This window comes from Pantherophis guttatus, chromosome 15 (assembly GCF_059756535.1).
Source record: "Pantherophis guttatus breed Tessera chromosome 15, ASM5975653v1, whole genome shotgun sequence".
NCBI classification, from domain to species: domain Eukaryota; kingdom Metazoa; phylum Chordata; class Lepidosauria; order Squamata; family Colubridae; genus Pantherophis; species Pantherophis guttatus.
The window spans coordinates 9,254,575-9,276,551 of NC_142077.1; the positions used below are offsets into that span (position 1 = coordinate 9,254,575).

A 21,977-nucleotide genomic window follows, 5' to 3' on the forward strand; every position below is an offset into this window, starting at 1 on the left:
AAAGAGAGTGACAGAGTGAGAGAGAGAGAGAGAGAGAGAGAGAGAGTGAGAGGAGGAAAGTGACAGGGGGCAGAGAGAGAGAGAGAGCGCAAGAGAGAGAGAGCAAGAGAGGCAGAAGGAAGACGGGCAACAGGGGAAGTGCATCCTCTTCCCTCCAATCACTTTGCAAGATCTGAGGAGGAGGGCTGTGTGTCCTGGGAGAGGGGGTCTCCTTTTCGCCAACTACTAAGCACAAAGAAAATTCAGCTTTCCAGGAACAGTCCTCCTCCTCCTCTTCCTCAGCCTGGGAACCATCCCAGCACAGAGCTGGCAACTCTCTAGGTAACATGAACCTGCAATGGGGACCCCACAGCTATTTTTCCACCAGTTTTCCTTTGGATCCTACGAGCCAGGGTGATTTCCCCCACCCCCAATAATCCCCCTCTAGAGGAAGCCCAGCTGTGTGTGTGTGAAAGGGGCAATTGAAGGCGTTGAGACAGGCCATCATTTGGACAGACCATACAAATACTCTCCGGAGAAATGGCAAAGGGGAAGAGACCCCCATCGATCGGCTGAGACCAGAGGGCTCAGACACCTGTCTGGGATCAAACTCGCCAAAGCATCTGCAACGGAACAGGGGCACAGCACTGACTTTAACGCCAATAGCAGCACGGACAGGTAGTCCTCGACTTACAACCGTTCGTTGAGCGACCGTTCAAAGTTACAACAGCGCCGCAACATGTGACCTGGGACCGTTTCGTGGGATCAACGTTCAGAGGCGTGGTAAACCGCTTCGTGGTTTATGACCGTTGCCGTGGGACCCTCCCCCACCCCAGGTCACGTGATCCCCTTTCGCGACCTTCGCGACAAAGCGAAGTCAATGCGGGAAGCCGGGCTCGCTTCACAAGCGGGTTGCTAAACTTATGAACTGCGGCGATTCGCTTAACAAACCGGGGGGGGGGGGACAGGGAAGGTCGTAAAACGGGGGCAGAACTCACTGAACAAACTTCTGGCTTAGCAAATGTAATTGGGGGGGGGTTCAATTGTGTTTGTAAGTCGAGGACTACCTGTACGTTTCTCCGGCACGTTTAAGAAAGGTATCCTAGAATGAAAGCCAACGTGACCCAATGTCCCACTCTTGAGCCGGCCCCACAACTGCAGGGCAAGCGGCCTGACACGGGAAGGGAAGGAGAGGGGAGGAGAAAGAGAAAGGCAAGATTAACCATTATTTGGATCAAGGAACAAGAAGCGCCCCTTACTGACAATCCTGGGGCAGGCCTGCGTGGGGGAGAGGGCGCCCCCTCCCCGTCTCAGATCAAAATCCAACTGGAGGGCAGGAGCCAAGCAGATGGACGCCTCGTTCCAAAGGCCCGGCCCAGCCACTCGGTTCAGATTAGAAATCAGGAGGAGACGAAATTAAGGGGGATGGGCCCCTCAGAAAGCAGCTTTGGGTGCTCAAGAGAGGGTCGTGCCATTTTTCCCAGGAGCTACGCATGGGGAAGGGGGGGGGGCCTGGCCTTTCTTCAGGGACATCAGGAGCGGCCCCAAGAGACGGGAGGGCGTGGGGGGGAGGGAGGGCCACAAACACAGCCAAGGAGCGGGACTCTGGTTTGACACAGCGGCCGGTCCAGGAGCTTCCGCTAAGTGGCACAAGACTAAATTACCTTCTTTTTTCCCCCTTTCCATTTATTAATCTGTCCTGGTAGCCTGCCAGGCCCACCGCTGCTGGGTTCAGAAGTTAAACATCCCGCCCCCCAAAAAAGGCACCCCCACATCAGCCATGGCCGCAGTGGGAGACGAAGGCCTGCGTGACATCAGCTCAATCCTCTGGGCCCAAACTCCAGCTAGAGAGACCACCTAGCTAAACCCATCCAAGGGGGAATCTGTGGTTCGAGACGAGCCATCCTGAACCAGCAGCCATAGCTGCTGGGGGCTGCCTCCAGCTTTCATCGGGCCTCGGTTTACCCTAAGCTGCCGTCATGGCTACTGCTGCTGTTTTTCAAGGCCGCTGCAACCCTTCCTTTCTCTTTGCTTTTGAGGAGGGGGTGGGGGGGAATGGCTTCTGACAGGAAATTAGGTGCATAGAGTGGGGATGAAACCACCATCTATTAGCCAAAAGGAAACCTCTAATGAAACAAGGTTTGTGGGGGGGCGGGATATGTGTGTGAAATGCTCCCTGAGCAATCCAGACGTGGTCAGGGGTGGGTGGGTGGGTGTCTCTCCTTACGGCCGACCCTGGCCATTCCAGAGGAGCGTCGTCCCCGCCAGTGGAGGCATTGCCCCGGTTCCACCCCACCTCCCATGCCCAGCCTGACATTTCCTCCCACCCCCCCAGCTTTGGGGAGGCAGGGAACGAGAAGCCGCCGATCTTACCTGAGTGAGGCCAGGAGAGGAGGCATGTCCGGGGGGTGTGGCGGCAAGGGCTGGATGCCCCTTGTTTATTTCATGAGCAGAGTAAGGGGAGGGGGCAGGAGGGCCTGGCTGCCTTGCCACCTGCGTAACCTGCGAGGAGATAAGCTGTTAGTTAGTGAAACCATAGCGGGGTAGAACTGTCTCCACAGAGTAAGCACCTCCGGCAATAGGGAACCCATCGCTTGTGCTCATCGGAGCAGTTGGGGAAAAAAACCGCCCCGCTGATTTATGTTAGTGGATTTGACTCCAGAGAGGCTCTGGGACTCCCAGGGTCCTGTTTGATTCTAGGAAGAAGAGCTGCATCCTTAATGGATCACTTTCACCTGACGGAGAGAAACTAGGAGTCTCTTCTGTAGACAGGAAAGGCTCGGAGGAAAAACTCCCAGTCTCTTTCAATGGCGCCGGGTCTTCTCTTCACAAAGGAAGAGAGCCACCCACGACCCCCCCCCCCGGCCATGGGTGGAGACAAGGCCAGCCCACATGGGTGGGAGAGGAACATTGAGCCCCTCTCGGAAGCCTGGGTGGGCCATGGCTGCAAGGAAGTGAGTTAAATGGACAAACCCTCCGAAGGGAGGGGAGAAAAAAAATCCCACAGAAAGGGACTCTCACCAAATCTTGGCTAAACTGAAGATGATCCGTGATCAAAACCCAGGCTTAAGATAAAAAAAGACCCGGGCACATCATCCTGTCTGCCATCTAATTAACATCTTTGCTTCAAAGGCAGCAAAGCCAAGCGTGCTCTAAAGAGGCAAGAGCCAGATTACCATCTTTTCTTTGATCAACCTTCTTCGGTGGGTGGGAGAAAGCGGGCTCTCCTTCCCTTGGCAGCCTGGGGGGGGGGGGTTTGGCTCGGAATGAGCTGCCCTTCCTGGGAAAGGCCTCCTCTTCACAATAGAGGGAGCCCCCTACCACGGCCCATCTTCCCCAGCAGCCCCTGCTCTGGGCTCCATCTTTCAGGCTATCCCAGCGGGAGGCAGCGGGCAACCTCTGGAGATGTTAAGTTTGCACCAGATGTGAACGGGGAAGATGCTCACCAAGGACACCTGTGGGTCATTTCCCCCCCCCCCCACCCATTTCCTTTCCACGTGATACCTTCCTCTAAAAGGATGCAGTTCTGGGCTGCGTTCCGTTCTCAAATTATCAACACTGATCATTTACTTTCTTTCTTTTTTCTTTTAAATAAATTTTATTCCTAAACACTTTTTTTTTTTGAAAAACAGTGCATTGTCAGGGTATACCATTTACAAATAAAAAAGACCCCCCCCATAAAAGCGTTGTTACAACGTTGACATACAAGCTAAATAATAATAATAATGATATAGTAACAATAGTAATAATATAACCAAAAAGCTTTTAAGCTGAGTTTCTTCTTACATTAAAATACTGTGATTATTTACCTTATTTTCTTATTTTTAGTACTAACATTTACGATCTTACTTTTCTCTAATTTACTTTATCATTTACTTTACTTTCATTTACTTTCTATCTACTGTGTTTCCCTGAAAATAAGACCCTGTCTTATTTGTTTTTTAACCCCAAAATAAGCGCTTGGCCTTATTTTCGGGGAGGTCTTATTATTTTGGGGCACATGGAGCAAGACGGGGCTCCTCTTGCCGTCTTACCTGATTTCCAGCTCTGTCTCCCTAACCCTAACCAGAGGAAATGGCGGGGACCGGCTGTGCATGCAGTTAAATATTTTCGGGGAGGGCTTATTTTCGGGGAGGGCCTTATTATCCGGGGAAGGTTTTATTTTTGGGGAAACACAGTACAAGGAAGAGAGCAAAGGGCCTTTTTAACGTTGCTATTATATTTAATTCACTTTTCTACTAAAAAGAACTTCTTCCATTTGGGAAATACTGGCTACTAGTGAAAACCCAAGCCAACAGGTATTACCTACAAGACAATCCCACCCTTTCCTGCAAATAAACGGGAAAGAGAGTCCAAAGTGAGCTTTCAAACAAGGACCCTGGTCTCTGGACACGAAGAGGGTAAGGAAAGCTGTACTGATTTTTTTTTTTTTTTATTTCCACACACTTTCCCATCAGCAGTTTCACTTAATCCACTCTAAGGAAAGTAGATTAATTGAAAAACAAACGTTGGCAATTACACTTATTCCTACCCAGCTAGTTTCTTTGCCCCGATGCTGATATACGTCTTAAAAACGCCGCATTTCCCCAGGCTCAGCAATGGCTCATAGCAAAAGGGATTGGCCTCCTGACCCACATCTCTCGCAGGAAAACGACCGTGGCTGGAACAGCCTCCCTAATTCTCTTCCAGGTGGGAACGGACTCTCCCTGCAAGCGGGAACTCGAGGAGTCTCCCCTGTGCTTGGAAGCCTGCCCCAATAGGACCCTGGGTTCAAGACCAAGGAATGTGGGAAGGAATCCTTTCTCCTCTGGCTCTTCCTTTCCTGAGTAGCCTCCCACTGATCTTCCTCCAAAACTCAAACTTGAACTGACCCCCAAAGACCGTATTTTTTGCACAGCTGATTCCTATTCGATCCCAAGAAATCCAGTTCTGCAGCACACCCTGACATGAGAGGGAGGTTGTCTGAACCAGGCATCACTCTCCAAAGGGAGAGGAGGACCGGAGAGCCGGATGAAAAGAGTGTTTCAAATGACTTCATCCACTGACAAGGAGTCCAATTTTGAATTACTCTCCTTATCGTTGCTATCGTTTGCAAACGTTTTACAAACGTATTTTCTGATTCGGAGTAGTTTTACGTGAAGGGAATCGTACAGGAGGGGGGCCTATTACTGAACCTGCCAAGTGTCAAGATGCTCATTCTCTGCAGAAGGAAAGTGAGGCTCCTATCACTCATCAGAGCATCACCCCCGCCCCCTAAAAAAGCTCTTGGCAAAAGCTGCTTGCGTATTCTCCTTACCGTGCTGTACACAGCCGAGACGGTGGGAGTGAAGATCCGATCCTCCAGGGGCTGTTGTACAGGACCCCGAGGGATTCTGCAAAATAACAAGTTAAGGAAGAAACAGAAGAAAGGGGGGGGGAAAAACCCCACAAAACTGTAAGAAAAGTATGATTTTTTTTTACAAACAATCTTTTTTCTTCTAATGAAGTCGGCCTCTTAATCGTGAGAAGCCGATGCCACGAATTGTTAACGTTCACACCGGAGCCAGAACAATGGTTATTGCACAAAGCAACAGAGTCCCTGCATGTAAGTCGTTGGGAATCACAAAAAAGCCACAACAAACCGGAAGATGAAAACTAACATTTATTTGTAAAGTAACACAGCCACAGCCTGACACGTTCTCGCCAAGGGCACAAGAAGCGGGAGCGTGCATTTTCCTCATTGGTGTTTTTTCACTAACTGTCCTTATGCGCTCCACACAGTTCTGGGAACTAGAATGAATTTAATAAGCTGACGAAACGTGCCATTTAAATCCGCCGCCCCAGATAAGCTATTAAAAGTTTATAAAGGGCCTGGTGGCTCAGCAGACTGATAGCATTGTGATTAACACCAGCTGTCTGCAATTACTGTAAGTTCGAATCTCACCAGGCTCAAGGTTGACTCAGCCTTCCATCCTTTCTAAGGTAGGTAAATTGAGGACCCAGTTTGTGGGGGCAATAAGCTGACTTTGTATAAATATACAAAAGGATGAAGACTATTGCTTAACGCATTGTAAGCCGCCCTGAGTCCCCGGAGAAGGGCGACATATAAATCAAAATAAATAAATAAATAAATAAAGCGCTGTCACAATCCAGAGGAGAGCCCTCTGAACTGCAGGTTAAGGGCAGGAGGAGGATCCTATTCAAAGTCCTAGAAAAAAATACCCCCCGTTGCTGCTTCAGGAAAGAATCAACGACCAGATTGTAGGGAATTTTCTCTGCTGCTTGTTAAGATGCTGATCTCCTTTTTAAAAAGATGCCTGGGACTCACTAACCAGGGCTTCGGAGGAGATGCTGCAGGCTTTTCCTCGCATTCTTGGGAATGACGCAAGAGGCTACACAGCCAACACAGAACGCTTTGATCGGTCTCTGGGTGAGCAGCCGGTGAGCCAGGCGAAAACACTACGTGAGGGAGAGGCATTCCATCTTTTTCAAAAGCACCAAGGTTTTCTATCCAAATATCAAAAGTTGTTCCTTTCGGCTTATGGACTTGGGAGAAGCCTCAAAGCTGAAAGCATACTAGCAATAGCACTTAGACTTATATACCGCTTTACAGTGCTTTTACAGCCCTCTCTAAGCCGTTTACAGAGTCAGTATATCGCCCCCAACAATCTGGGTCCTCATTTGACCGACCTCGGAAGGACGGAAGGCGAAGTCAAGCCTGGTGAGATTCGAATTGCCAAATTGCAGGCAGCCGGCAGGCAGCAGAAGTAGCCTGCAGTACTGCGCTCTAACCACTGCGCCACCGTGGCTCATAATAGACCCCAAGCGGAAGACAAATGTTCCCCACAGCTACCAGTGACTGCTCTGCCTCAAAAGAAGAGATGGCCACGGATGCCACAAAATTAACACAACAACAAACCTTGGGGTATTATTCTCATTCCCCGCACCTCCTCAAGTTATGGAGATTAAAATTCCAGAACTCAGGTAGTTTTCAACTTACATCGGTTCTCTTAGTCCGAAGTGACAACGGCATTGGGGAAAAGTGAGTTATGACCATTTTTTCACACTTATGGCTGTCGCAGCATCCCCATGGTCAGGTGATTTACATTCGGATGCCTGACAACTGACATTTATGACAGTCGCAGCGTCCCCAGGGGGGTGGAGTCACCTGATCCCCCATTTGCGACCTTCTGACAAGCAAAGTCCATGGGGAAATCAGATACGCTGAACCACCGTATGGCTAATTTAACTGCTTGGCAAAGAAGTGTCGTAAAATGGGACAGACGAAACTCACTTAACGAATTTCTCATTTAGCAACATAAATGTGGGGCTCAATTGCGGTCGTTGAGGACCACCTGTACATAAAAGCTGATACTAAAGTTCCATGCAAATCAGGCCCGTCTACAAACCTCCCTTGTGGTGGCACCTCCACAGGCCAACTTGGATTAATAAACTAGGTTTCCAAGAACCGGAAGAGGAAGACTCGGAAGATCTGCGTGGGCCATCCCAGGGAGGGATCAAAACAACACCTTGCTCAGCCCGTGTAATTTTTTTCAGATTTTGCTAGGACTCGGCCCTTTTATCATTGTTCCCTGACAGCCTTCCCAAGAAGATTCAGTGCAGGGACAGCTGTTATTAACACAACTCAGCAATGTCGCAATTTGGGGCATGCAATACCGCCCAGCAAGCAAAGAGAATCACACTTTCGTTTCTCCGATTTGTAGCCCTGAAAAAAAAAAAAACCCCGCAGGTTTTCGATGGGCATTAAATTCAGGCCTTCCACATTTGAAATGTAAACACAGATAGGAAGTGGTGGGGGAGAGGAGGGAAGGGGAAGACAGCAAAAGCTTTGGCAAACTCACCGAACGCACATTGCCTTGCGGAGAAATTTGGATGTACGCGTCGAAAAACCCACTTCCTGTAGAACCCGGAATCTCAGCCTCAGCTCGTAAGCTTTCCCCGATCAATGTGAGGTTTGTTTCCCTCAAACAATGCCACGAGACGTCCAGCTGATTTAGAAAACCCCATTCTGAGCCGCAAGCCCTCGACTAAACTGCAGTTCCGACTTCTGAACGGAAACCTGAGCTAACAAAACAGGCATACGTCTTAAAAATAAAAAGCCCATCATGTGACATGTCACAGCACTGAGAAGAGGCCGGTGACACAGCAAAACACGTGTGTTCTGCATTTTGAAATGCAGACATATGATACTGATACGTAAGGTTCGTGAGCTCAGGGGGAAAAAACCTGAGGTAAACAAAAAGGACTTTTTTCTCCCTTTTTTTTTACATTCTTCCTGTCCTCAGCTTACGACCACAATTGAGCCCAACATTCCTGTTGCTAAATGAGACCTTTTGCCGAGTTGAGTTTGGCCCCAATTTTAATGATTTTTCTTGCTGCGTTTCTGAAGTGAATCGCGGCACTTGTTAAAACGAATAACCCGGCTGTGCGGTGAAATCTGGCTTCCCCCCCCCCCCCACAGACTTGGCTTGTCAAGATTAAGTCGCAAAAGGGGATTGCATGATCCGCAACCGTCATAAATGTGAGTCAGCTGTCAAGCGTCTGAATGCAAATCACGTGGCCGTGGGGGATGCTTCAAAGGTCGTAAGTGTGAACAATGGTTCTTAAGGTCAATTTTTTCAGTGCTGTTGTCACTTCAAACGGTCACTAAGCGCACGTTGTAAGTCGAGGACTACCCATGTTCCCTGAACGTCGCCTCCTGGAGAAACCATCCTGCCATTCATTCTGCTGCTTCCTCATCCACCACTTAAGAGCAACATTTAGCCGACAAAGTCCTTCCCGGGGGCATTAATTTACTTCCACCAAGGAGACGGTCAAAATTGGGAGGAAGGTCAGGATAGCATGTGCTGTCATCTCTGATGCCAGGGGACAAACCTTGTCCCTTGGCCTGATTAGAAAAAGAAAATAAAAACGAAGTTTAACTCTCAGGATCCATTTCTAAAAACCAGAGGGAGCTGAATTGTTTTTAGCTAATTACATTGAATGAGTGAATTTAATAAAGAGCTGTGAGGGAATAAATAAAGCAACTCTCTAAAGTTAAAAAAAAAGGAAAGAAATAAAGGAAGGAAGGAAGGAAGGAAGGAAGGAAGGAAGGAAGGAAGGAAGAAGGAAGGAAGGAAGGAAGGAAGGAAGGAAGGAAGGAAGGAAGGGTGGGAGGGAGGGAGGGAGGGAGGGAGGGAGGGAGGAAAGAAAGAAAGAAAGACAGACAGACACCAGACTAAGAATGCTGTCGATAGCATTCGAGTGATTTAGTTCCACCAAACAACAAACAGGTAAGTCCTCGACTTACAACACTTTGCTTAGCGACTGTTCAAAGTTAAAACAGCACCGAAAAAAAAGTGACTTAGCATCATTTTTCACAGAAGCCTCCCGATGGGTCACACAATCAAGATTCAGACGCTTGGCCCCCCGATAGATTGGCCAAAATGTTTACTGGACAGTCCGCTGAATGCTGGAAGTGTGGGTTTGAACGTGGCACTGATTATCACCAATGGTGGACGTGCCCAGAAGCAGTAAAATTTTGGGGAAAAATTAAAAAGTGGCTCAACGAGATCTTAAACCAAGAGATTGAATGGCGACCAGAGACATGCTTGCTCGGCTCCAAACCGGAAAATATTAAAAAAAGATTCATGGTACCTTGCATTACATATTATCACAGCAGCGAGATTAACATATGCTCAATTCTGGAAAGATAAAAATACCCCATCAGAGGAAGCAATTATAAAGAAGATTTTGGATTGTGCGGAAGCAGATAAATTGACTAAAAAACTGAAAGATAGAGACCAAACACAAACATGTTTATCTTGGGAAAAACTATATATTTGGCTATCAAAGAGGAAATTATAATCCCAAATTAGATTAGGAGTCGTATTTATTGAAGAATTTATATGATACAAGTAAAGTGAGGTCGGATAGACCTAATTGATTTATAAATGTAAATTAGGTTGTTCTGCCTCCCCCGGAATGTAACATAGATATATTGTACCGAATATTAAGTTATTAAGGTACTACTTATAGACATGTATGTTATTTGTTTTGTTGTTTTGTTTGTCATTTATCTGGTGTGTTGTCTTCTTTTTTAATGACAAATGTAAATAAAGATTTTTTTAAAAAAAAAAGATTCAGACGCTTGGCAACTGACTCATATTTACGACCGTCGCAGTTCCCCTTTGGCGACCTTCTCACCAGCAAAGTCAACAGGGAAGCCAGCTTCGCTTAACATCCCGTGCGATTAACTTTTAACAACTGTAACGATTTGCTTAGCAACGGCGGCTAAGAAAGGTTGTAAAATCAGGCAAAATTCCCTTCACAAAGGTTTCACTTGGCAACAAAAATCAGGGGCGCAATTGCGGTTATAAGTCGAGGATTGCCGGTAACGTTTTTTTTTTAAAAAAAGAGGAAAAACTGTTCACCCCACAAGCAGGGAGCTCTGCTCAGCCCTTGGTCCATGCTATGCTTACAGTCCAAGTGGCCCACAGACTTCGATGCTTTAGTGGCAGATGGGCATCCGTGGACACAGCAGGCCGGAAGCCCGCGTGGCAGAGGAGCCCATCACCTCTGGCTTTGCTTCAAGGCTCCGTTTCTGACATCCAGAAGAAGCAGCTTTCAAGGTGCCAGGATGAGGGCCACGATCTCAAGAACTGCCACCTTAGGAACGTCTCCGTCCCTCGGTCCTGCTCAGCCTCGGGCAAGGCAAGGCGGCCCAGAGTTTGGAGACAGCAGCGCCTGCCAAGGAGCGGGGGCTCTGCCCAACGGTGGGATCCTACCGGTTTAACAACCGGTTCGCTGAGCGCGGGCCAGACGCACACTACTTGTGTGTGCACAGAAAATTGAACTTCTGTGTTGCTGAGAGCAAGGAAAACAGCTGAGGAGCGGCAACCAACTCTGCCTCCCCGATCAGTTGGGCTTTGGAAGCAGAAATATAGGTGAGTATAACACAGGGGCGGGCAGACGGGCGGGCCCACTTCAAAGAAAGAGAGTACCGGTTTGTTCACGGCTGAAAACCGGAGCAAACGGTTCGCCTGAACCGGTCCAAACTGGTCAAATCCCACTACTGGCTCTGCCCCTTTGGACAGCGCTAAAATATCCGGCCAGACTGAGTTGCATTCAGATTTGCTTATTGATTAGGCACCCTGTCATTGATTTATTGCTTTAAGGACTGTTGACTTTCCGGGTAATCGTTCATTGGAAAGTTTCGGAGAGTTCTTTTGTCAAATGTTCTAGGCCCCTCCGGGAAAAAGGGTGGGACAGTAACGAGAACAGTAAACGATAGGAATTCAACAGATGGATGAGGCCATCAGATTTACTCTCGCACCGTCTTACACGCTTGTTGAGCGCACTAGAAGCCCGTCACTTGGAAAACAAGGGAGAATTTAAAAAGGTAAGCTGCTCGCATCGATAACACAGTGCAAATATTCCATGGGAAATTAACCTAGCAGCAGCCCAATCCAAGATTGTCCCAAGGCCAGCAGTGGACTGCTTCCATCCAAATACCATTCCAGGACAGCTGCGCCAGGAGGTGACCCGCCATAACGACCTGCCTCCTTCCATTCAGAGGGAAACAGCCTCGACGTTAACGTGAGCTCCAGGAGGACCAGCCCGATCGATATCCAGCATCTTCAAAATGTACCGGAATACAACTCCCATCACCCCCAACCAGTGGTGGTATTCAGCCGGTTCTATCCGGTTTGAGCAAACCGGTAGCAGTGGCGGTGAAAGGCTCTGCCCACTCGCCCGGATGTCATCACGTCCCGTTTTTGATGCTCTGTGCATCGCGCTCAAATTTGCAAACTGGTAGCGAAGGTAAGTGAATACCACCATGGGAGCAAGCTGAATTGCACAAGATAAAGGAGGCCACTGAAGCCACTGAACAGCCCCCGATGGGAGGCTGGCCGGCAGACCTTTTCCAACCGGTCACTTGAAGCCAGGGCCTTTCCACTCTTCCCTGATGAGATCGGGGCAGAACTTCTCCTTCCAGCCAGGGAACGTTGCTTCCCAAGAGCCCTTGGGACTGCTTGAGGAGGAACAATTGGACTAGGAACCGGGAAGAGAAGCTGGGAGCATTAACAAAAGCCTGGGGCCTGAAAGAGCCCTTTGTTTCTCCGGCCATTGCCAGTCTTCTGAATGGCGGAGCAGAGCCAAAAGGAACCGAGGGGGGAGGAAAGGACCAACTGGTGGCTCTTTAGGGGATGTCTCCTTGGCTGCCAAGCAGCGAGGCAGGAAAAGACCTCTGCAGGAGCCACACACTGCCCACCCCAGAGCCAGAAACACAGCCATTGTCTATCTGCAAACTCAGCTGAAAGGAACATGCCCAGCTCGGGTACCACCGGGAAATGTGAGGAAGGCAGCATATCTCAGCCACAACGTGCCAGATATGGCAAGCAGCTGGCCAGAAACACTCTGGCTAATGAATCTTTCTTTTACACCTTGGACCAGTTTTACTCCGGCTTTTTTTCTGACTGATAATTAAGACTCGGCCTGGGCCATCGGTGCCCTTTGAATGAACAGTCAGCGTCATTCAACCGTCCTGCTTACACCGACCACGGGAGACTTAACAGCCAGCAAATGTCCTTTCATCCGTTTGCAATTCTTCTTTGTGTCACAAAGAAATTATTCAAGGAAAATGCAAAAGGTCTCTCGCAGAAGCCCCATTCTCAGACTATCAATATTTATGCCCCCGGGGAACCCTTTCAAAACTAGCTTCCTGCAATCGTATTAGTGCACTTAAAATTCTCTAGTCAGTGAAAAGCGATTTCACAGAATGTCACTCACTATAAGGAACGGCCAAAAAAAACCCCACCACCCTACTGTAAACAAATATACGTGTTGGATTGTAATTCCTGAAAATCTAATTTGATCATCAGCAGGAGATTTGCAAGAGGTTTTAATTTCTGGTCCGGTTCTTAAAACCATTGAAAATGAAGCCCAGGTAAGTCATTAGGTGGTTTGACATCAAGAAATAAATGTTAACAAAAGCTAATTCTGCAAAATTAAGTCGGAAATTTTAAAAAACAAAGAACATTAGTCGAAGAGAAGCATAATCTGAGAATTTAAAAAGAGCAATAATCTTTTTTTTCCCCTAACTGGGCAAAGCCCAGAAACTTTATAAAAGTGCAGCAACACAGCGCAGCAGCTCCAAAGTATTAGTGCAAACAGGTAAAAGAACTGTCTCAGGAAACACCGGCTTGAAATTAAAAGAAGCTGCTTCTCACAACCGAAGGAGGAAGATATTAAACATACCACACCTATCAATGGAAAACTGTCTCTGTTGTGGATATGTTGCTATGCAAACACTGGCTACAGCCAGGTGGTTCAGAACTCCTGCAAAATTTTGCCGAGCAAATTCACTGTTAAAAAGTGGAGTGAATGGCTCCATTAAGTCTACAATACTCTGGAAGAAGCTCCTCTTGCTGAGGTTAAGATGAAGGTGGTTACTGCATGCAGCAGGACTCTAACCGGAATGTAGCTGGATTGTCACTAAAGGTCCCTTTGAACAATATGCTGGCTGATGTGCAATGAGCCTTGGTACTACAGTGGTTTAAAACACCCTGTTATTAACACAGCTGTCTGCAATTTACTGCTGGTTCGAATCTCTCCAAGGCTCAAGGTTGACTCAGCCTTCCATCCTTTCTAAGGTAGGTTAAATGAGGACCCAGTTTGTGGGGGCAATAAGCTGACTTTGTATAAATATACCAAAGTATGAAGGCTATTGCTTAACGCACTGTAAGCCGCCCTGAGTCTCCGGAGAAGGGCGGCATATAAATCAAATTAAAAAAAAATAAAAATGAGAGGATTCTTCCATCCAGCACCTCTACTTCACTTTCGCAGAAAAGGAAGCCAGTTCCAGTCTACCAACCTAAAACCATCCATGCAACTAAACCAGCCGAGGAACCAGTTTCCCCCCTACCTCATTAAACCGCACAAAGTTATCACAAAGAACTTCTTAATGATATGCTTCCTCAACCACTGTCCAAAAAGATCCACGAAAGAATTAAAAACATGGCGTTTTGCTTCTGGGAAAAACAACAATATTTACTTTAGCTATCATTGGTCTGTGTGTATGGCAATGAACTCAAAACTTTCCAGCAAAACCACCAGCAATACAGGCAAGTCCTCGACTTAGCAACACTTCATTTAGTGACTGTTCAAAGTTAACTCACATTAATTGCAAAAGGAGCCCACAATTAAGAGAAGCCAGCATAAAGTTCCACAATCCAGGGAGGCCTAGCATGAATCTCGAGAAACTGAAGCATTTTCATTCATTTCACTCAACTGATCAGGCTGCATATTTAATGATTAAGGAAGGAAGGAAGGAAGGAAGGAAGGAAGGAAGGAAGGAGGGAGGGAGGGAGGGAGGGAGGGAGAGAGAGAGAGAGAGAGAGGGGAAGGAAGGAAGGAAGGAAGGAAGGAAGGAAGGAAGGAAGGAAGGAAGAAAGAAAGAAAGAAAGAAAGAAAGAAAGAAAGAAAGAAAGAAAGAAAGAAAGAAAGAAAGAAAGAAAGAAAGAAAGAAAGAAAGAAAGAAAGAAAGAAAGAAAGGCATCAAAAGTCGAACTGTTCAGTTGTAGGCCAAACTGGAAACTCTCAAAAATTCCTCAAGCAAGAATTGTTTATTGGGAAACTTTATCAAGTGAATTACAATGAAAGGTATAAAATATCTAAACAAAATCCCAACAGTCCTCGGTAAAGAGTGTTTTGCCATGTGGACTTTCTGGGAAAGGCCATTACACAGATGCCACCACTAAGGCCTAGTGTTGGTTGCCCAATCTCAGACCTCCTTGGAGCAAGGTGTCAGCAACTCACCTGGGGCCAAACTGTTTTCAACTACGTACATAAATAACATAAATAACACTAATACTCATATCGGGAACAGAAAGGTACAATCAACTAATGTGGCTGACTCAGTTCTCTGCAAGGGGAGCTGGCCTCTCTTTATTTAAATTAATAAATAAATAAAATTAAATAAATAAATAAATAAATAAATCTTTCACACAACCATCCTTGTTGCTGCATCCTGAAAGGACTTTACCCAAAAAGTAGTTGACGGGTACGGAGAAGCCTCTGTTCTACTTTTATTCCTGGGTGAAAAGTCATCCATCCATCCAGGCAGCCAGCAAGCAAGCGAGTTTCCTTCCTAGGACCAGGTCAAAGGATAGCAGCTCCAGCATACGACTCATTCATCATAAAAGGGTTATTAAGCCATGATCCCTGTATTAAGGTGCCATGAAAATGAACCCATAACTTGCATAACTCGATAAAGACGGACGGACAGATGGACGGAGGCAGTCCAGTGGCATTTGCATCCGCCACTAAAAAACACACTACTGTCCTAAAACGAAGCAACTGTGCAATCTCTTAGCACGCTATTTCTTTATACAGAAATGTCTCCAACTTGATACAACTGGCTGTCCAACTCACACCTGCGTAATCAGAGGTCTTCTGGACTTGGGGCCGCCTCTAAATCCCAAAAGGATCCGAATCGGCCATTCTCCAAAACTGCGTGTTTTGTCCTTGCCGATGTCAGCAATCAAAAAGGCAGCCGCCCGCATTACAAGCAGCCCTTCAGCCTCCCTGGAAGGACGCACCCAAAGCAGCTTTCAGAGTTCACCTGTCTTCACACAGCTTGTTCGCTCCCACGGTAGCTCACGTTCTCTCCTTCCGGGAAGGCTCGGCTCTTGGCTGCGTTCGTTCTCTTTCAGTTTTTTTCTTTGCTTTCGCATCCTGGCTGTCCGTCCCCGCATTTCTCCCCGCTGTTGTTATACATTTTCATTCAAAAAAAAAAAAAAGCCAGATCAGCTGTACCCACCATCATTGCAGCGGAAACATCCTCAGAAGCTTCTGAAGGACAGCTCTGCTGCAGTTCGTAGAAGGAGAGAAGGAGTGGCCTTGCGCCTGCAAACATTATCACATTCCCAATATTATTAAACAACACCAGAAAGCGGAAAGCCTCTGAATTTCAAACCAACTTCACACAGCTTCCTCTCCTGAAAACACAAGAAATGAAACCTGCAACCGGGGCGGCTGGATAGGCCGCGACACTCTGCTGAACACTGGTCACTGGGTGCCAGCAGCAAATGACTGCACCAGCCAAGTGGGGAGCGGACATCTTTGTTGGCCTTCCAGCTGCCCAAAAAGGAAAGCCCCTTTCGCCTCCTAATGTGTGCCACAGCAAAACCACACTGGGGAAAACTTACCCACCCCTCCATTTCCCCGCCGCCTCCACCCCGCTTCCTGTCCTTCTTCCTGTCTTCCCTTGGCCACAGAAAACACCTGGAAAGCAAAAATGGAGATGGACTAGAGAAAGGCATTTTTGCAGGATCACTCAAGTACTCTGCTCCAGCAGCTCTGGAAGAGGGAGATCAGTCTCCTGTCTCAATTGAATACAACTCTCTCTCTCTCTCTTTCTCTCAATGGCTACAGGGAATCAACTCAGCGACACCCCACCCCCAGCCCTCGCCCAACAAATCCCCCAATAGATCCCCACTGCTAACTGGGTTTAGCTCTTCACACAACGTATTACCTGTCTGAAATCAGTGAAGCCTGTCGTGCAAAGAGAACCTTGGCAAATGAATCAATCAGAAAATTTGATGGAAACTGATAAGTGGAATTCAGAAATGGGGCACGTTCAATCAATTGTCACAATGCTGGTCTCCACACTAAGGGGTTACACCCTTAGCTGGTCCTTGCCTTGACAGAAGAGTCAACTTGACCAGTCCAGAGTTTTCACTGCGGACAGGGAGGAAGCCTCAATTGCATTCACTGCAGCGCAAAGCAGCAGCGCCTTTGATACAGGTTGGTGCTGCAAAGTTCAAACTCTCTTGTTTTTTCTTCTCTGTTGACCATTGGCATCCTTACCAGATTCACCCCTCATATCCAAAGGCAAATGTAGAAACAGATTTTAGGTTACAATGCTGTGCTCATATTTTTAGCAGCAATTCCAGGCTTCTTGTTCTTAACTAACCTAAGGAAGATTTTTTTTAAACAAATGAGAGATATCACTGTACTTCTACAAACCCAGTTACTCCTTCTGATGACATATGCAAGAAAAGCACAATGGAACTACAAAACCTATGCGAAGCAAGGGTAAAAATCAAAAGGCGTCTGGAAGCACCTTTTCCAACAACTCTTAAGCTGCCCAGAGTCATTTGCTGAGATGATATATATGGTTTCTATAACTGCCTGTCTCATATATACACACATATATATATGTTTTCTTTTCTTTTCGTAGATCTTTATGTGTGTTTCTCTTTAGCCAGGTTCTTCCTACATAAACTAAGATTTTTCTGCAGCCTTAGTTCAGTGAAATCCCAATCCACTAGTTTCTAGGCTTTTTTTCCAGCAGCCAGCAAGCTCCCTGCTGCCCATGAACTACGGCTGCAGAAAAATCTTGGTTTACATAGGAAGAACCTGGCTAAAGAGAAACACACACACACACATGAACAAATGAGTGAATGAATGAGTGAGTGAATGAATGAAATTAAATAAATAAATACAATGTGAGACACCCAGAGTCAATTGCTGAGATGGGCAGCTATAGAAATCAATCAAACAAGCAAACAAATATAAAATGTGTTTTATTAATAGGGAAAGGTTGTCAGTGATGGTTCATTTGATGGGAGCCTAGGGTAGCTAGACTGATGAAGAATTTAAATTGGGGAGAGATAGAAAAGGAGGGGAAGACAGATTGGTTATGCAGATTATTCATGAGACAGGACCTTATCAATTACAAGTATCTTCATCTGATGATGCTCACAGAAGCTTATGACTTTTGGTAAAATACATTAGTCAGAAAAGGTACTATTGCACTCCTGATTTTCGCCATCACATATTAACACGTATTTGCCTTCTTTCCAAGCCATACTTACTACACATTCACTGATGCTGGAAAGTATACATTTAATCCTTATTACAAAAATACACAATACTGTGAAGTCACGTTCTACTCCCAGACCAAAAATCCCAGAAGCCAACTAAGTCCTGGAGCCTAAAAGTATTTCCTTCCAGCTTTAAAATGCATTTTCATAAAATCCAAGAGAGTTAAACAGAGAAACTCCAGTAAAAAAAAAAATTCCACAGGCCTATGTACCCACTGTCATTCACTGCAAGCTACCCCCAAAACTAATTTTATTTATGGCAGCCATGCTTAAAATGGGTGCCAACCTTACACAGTCCTTTTGTAGAAAAAAAGATTCTGGAGAAATTAAAAAGATACAAGTTCAATCTGTACTAAACCAAAGACCGAGCTGTTCGATGAATATAAACCAAGGGAGGATGAAGCGTATATTGTCCTCAGTTGAATTTCATCCAAGCAGGAAAACAGATCTGGAGACTTTAAGAGGGCCTGTCATGCCTACCTTACTCAGAAGTAGAAAAGCCACAAAAAGGCCTAAAAAGAAATATTGCATTCAAGGATCTCACTGCTATTACAGTGGGCCATACAACCAAGAGAAATTCTACAGTAACCTGGCTGACACAGCAAAAAAAAAAACAAAAAAAAAACAACAACAGCACTTCTGGCAATCATCCTCAGGCACCGATCTTAAATTCACAGAACATTCCCAAAATTAAAACACAATCCTTTCCCTCCCCTCCCTCCACTTTCTACCTACAACAGACCATGATGGACTGACCCCATTACAAACACGCTGTTCCCAACATTCCCAATTCCATACTTTCCTTTCTCACACACCTTCATAGAAATCCTAACCCCATAAATTCTAAAAATACGAGTTTCAGGTATATGTATATATTTTCCAAAGGGTGACCATTTTGGAAGACGCTTTTCAGATACCCCCCGTCGCCACAAACCACCACCTCACCAGAAACAACTCTCTCCCCTTAAGGAATGCTGGGAGACGTATTTCACGTTACTTATGTGAGATTTGGCCATTTCCCCGCAACCCGTTTCAAAGCAATCAAGTATTAAACGTAAAATCCCCATCAAAGACATTGAATTAGGTCTAACATGTCAAAAGCACGCCTGTCTTATTCAGAAAATAAGGAGGACCTGCCAGCAAGAGGTTCCTATCTCATAAATAAAAAAAAGCTGGACTATCTTGTCACCAGATGTCAGATTCAAACGCAAAAGAGATCTTTCGGTAAAGACAATACCGGTCAGAACAAGGCAGGGTCATCTTCAGGGTTAGCTGGAACAGAGCATCCTTACACAAATCGGATTTATTTCCCACCATCACAACTTCCGGTTGTGAATCCAGCATGACCCCCCCCTCCTTCCCTACCACCACCACCCCCAGTCACAGCATCCCCGCAGATCCTCCAGGTACCAAATCCAGGGTGGGGGATACGCGGCCCCTCCAAACATCCTTTTCCTCGGACAAGGCACTAAAAAAAGCCTCTCTCTTTCTCTTCTTCCGGAGAATTGCAGGCAGGGAGGTTTCCTTTCCATTCCCCCCCCCCCCACCCTTTTCAAAGCGAAAGAGAAAGCGGGCGGGGTGTGTGTCGGTTCCAGGAAAAAGAAAGAGAAAGGCAGAAAGAGCCGGGTTTAAAATCACACCCTTGTGGCCCTTCACCCATTCCTGGGAAGAAGAAGAAGGCAAAGTTTCGATCCTGCTGGAAAAGGGGTCTTGGGAGGTCTTCTAGTCCAGCCCCCTCCTCCCTGCCCACCCAGGCAACCTGCACGGGCCGGCTTTCTGGCGCCAGCCGGCCGGCTTTGCATGGCCTTCCTTGCCGGGAAGGAGACTGCTGGCTCCCGCGGAGGGAGGGGGGTGCTTTTTCCTTCCCTTTCCTTCTTTCCCTTCCTTCCCCTCCATTCAGTCTTTTTTTCCTTTCCTTCCCTCCGATCTTCCTTCTCCTTCATTCAGTCTTTTTTTTTCTTTCCTTCCCTCCGATCTTCCTTCTCCTTCATTCAGTCTTTTCCCCCTTTCCTTCCTTCCTTCTCCTCCATTCAGTTTTCTTTCCTTCCTTCCTTCCCTCCGATCTTCCTTCTCCTTCATTCAGTCTTTTCCCCCTTTCCTTCCTTCCTTCTCCTCCATTCAGTTTTCTTTCCTTCCTTCCTTCCCTCCGATCTTCCTTCTCCTCCATTCAGTCTTTTTTCCTTCCCTTCCTTCCCTTCAATCATCCTTCTCCATTCAGTCTTTTTTTCCTTTCCCTCTGATCTTCCTTCTCCTCCATTCAGTCTTTTTTCCCCCTTTCCTTTCCTTCTCCTCCATTCAGTCTTTTCTCTTTCCTCCCTTCCCTCCCTTCGATCATCCTTCTCCTCCATTCAGTCTTTTTTTCTTTCCTTCCTTCCTTCCTTCTCCTCCGATCTTCCTTCTCCTCCATTCAGTCTTTTTTCCCCTTTCCTTTCCTTCTCCTCCATTCAGTCGCTTTTTTTTTCCTTTCCTTCCTTCCTTCCTCCCGAACCTTCCCCGACCCCGGTGGCCAAGGATACTGTTGGGGCGGCGGGGCCTGCAGAGCCCTCATGCCGGCAGGGTGAGGCGGCGGCGGCACCGCAGCGGCAGAAGCAGGAGGGGTCCCGGCCACTGCTACGGCGGCGGCTGCTGCTGCTGCCGGCGGCGGAGGAACGGGAGCAGCGGCAGGAGGCGCCCCGCTGGCCGCCGCCGCCGCCGGGTGAGACGGGGAAGGGGTCGCTCCAGCCGTCGCCGCCGCCGCCGGTGGGAGAGGCGGCGGGGGCGGCGGCGGCCCGGCTCCCACGCCGCTCCCTGAGGAGGGCGCCGTTCCCGCCGCCGCCGCCGCTCCCCCCGCTGCCGCCGCCGCCGCCGCCGCGCCGGGCTTGAGGGCCGCCTTCTGCGGTAAACTCATGGCCAAGCGGAGCCACCACCAGGCCGGGGGCGGCGGCGGCGGCGGGGCGGGGGGCGGGGAGCGGCGGGGCGGGGGCGGGGGCAGCCCGGCGGGCCAGCACCCCCGGCCGGTCTCCGTGACAACGCGGCCGGCCTCCTCCTCCTCCTCCTCCTCCTCCTCTCCGCCTCCTCCTCCTCCTCAGGCCGGGGCGAGCGGAGGCCGGTCAGGCCGCGCCGCCGCTCATGAGGCCGCCTCCGCCGGCGGCTCTCGGCTCCCAAGGACCGGGCGAAGCGTCTCCGCGGCCTCTAGCGACGTTCGGCTGAGCGATGCCGGCGGATTCTCTTCACGGACGGAGCGGAATATCCAACATGGCGCTGGCGGCCGCCTCCAGCAGTCCGGCAGGACGGCGGCGGCAGCAGCGGCGGCGACGTCGTCGTCGTCGTCGGACGCTCGGGCAGTTCCGGAGAACGTTCGGCTCCGAGCTTCGGAAGTGCCGCCGGCGCCTGCGCGTCTGAGACGTTTCGGGCTTTCAAGGTTGCCTTTCGGGCCGTGTTCGGAAACGCTCGGCCGGCTTCGGGGGGAAAAGGCTCCGAGAAGCGCTCCGCTAAGGTTTTAAGGAAGGCCGTGAGAATGGGAACCGGTAAACGCGCATCCGCCGCGCTTCGACACGTGGGGGCGCCTGCACAAGGATTCAAATTGTTTGTGTTTGTGTGTGTGTGTGTGTGTGTGTGTGAGAGAGAGAGAGAGAGAGAGAATGAATGAATGAATGAATGAATGAGTGAATGAATGAATGAATTGCTTATTTGTACCCTATGACTATCATTAAGTGTTATACCTTATGATTCTTGATGAACGTATCTGGTCTCTTATGTATATTGAGACCTTATGCACCAAAGACAAATTCCTTGTGTGTCCAATCGCATTTGGCCAATAAAAAAATTCTATTCTATTCTATTCTATTCTATTCTATTCTATTCTATTCTATTCTATTCTATTCTATTCTATTCTATGAAGGCATTGGAGTGGTTCAAGGGAGCCCTCTTCCATGTTATGTTTCTTTGTAATTTTATTTCCCTAGGGCAGTGTTTCCCAAACTTGGCTATTTTAAGATGTATGGACTTCAACTCCCAGAATTCCTCAACCAGGCATACTATTCCTCAACAAGGCATACTGGCTGGGGAATTCTGGGAGTTGAAGTCCATGCATCTTAAAATAGCCAAGTTTGGGAAACACTGCCCTAGAGGAATACAAGAAAATGACCC

At 47.8% G+C, this 21,977-nt stretch overlaps 1 protein-coding gene across 28 annotated transcripts in view; it reads right to left on the minus strand.

The window, feature by feature from the left end:
• The window catches only part of EIF4G3 (eukaryotic translation initiation factor 4 gamma 3), a 61,498-nt gene extending 40,877 nt beyond the window's left edge, over nt 1–20,621 (minus strand). For 10 of the 28 annotated variants that reach the window (XM_087879035.1, XM_087879034.1, XM_087879032.1 and 7 more), the window contains exons 1-3: nt 20,366–20,522; nt 5,276–5,351; nt 2,353–2,481 (exon numbers count right to left, since the gene is read on the minus strand). In XM_087879035.1, the coding sequence (XP_087735161.1) occupies nt 2,353–2,481; nt 5,276–5,351; nt 20,366–20,397 (237 nt within the window). In that variant the 5' untranslated portion in view covers nt 20,398–20,522. Of the gene's footprint in view, nt 1–2,352; nt 2,482–2,714; nt 2,814–5,275; nt 5,352–7,820; nt 8,054–20,365 lie in introns of those variants that run through there. The other 18 variants (XM_087879031.1, XM_060684533.2, XM_060684523.2 and 15 more) reach the window with 12 other exon arrangements.
• Nucleotides 20,622–21,977: the final 1,356 nt, after the last annotated feature.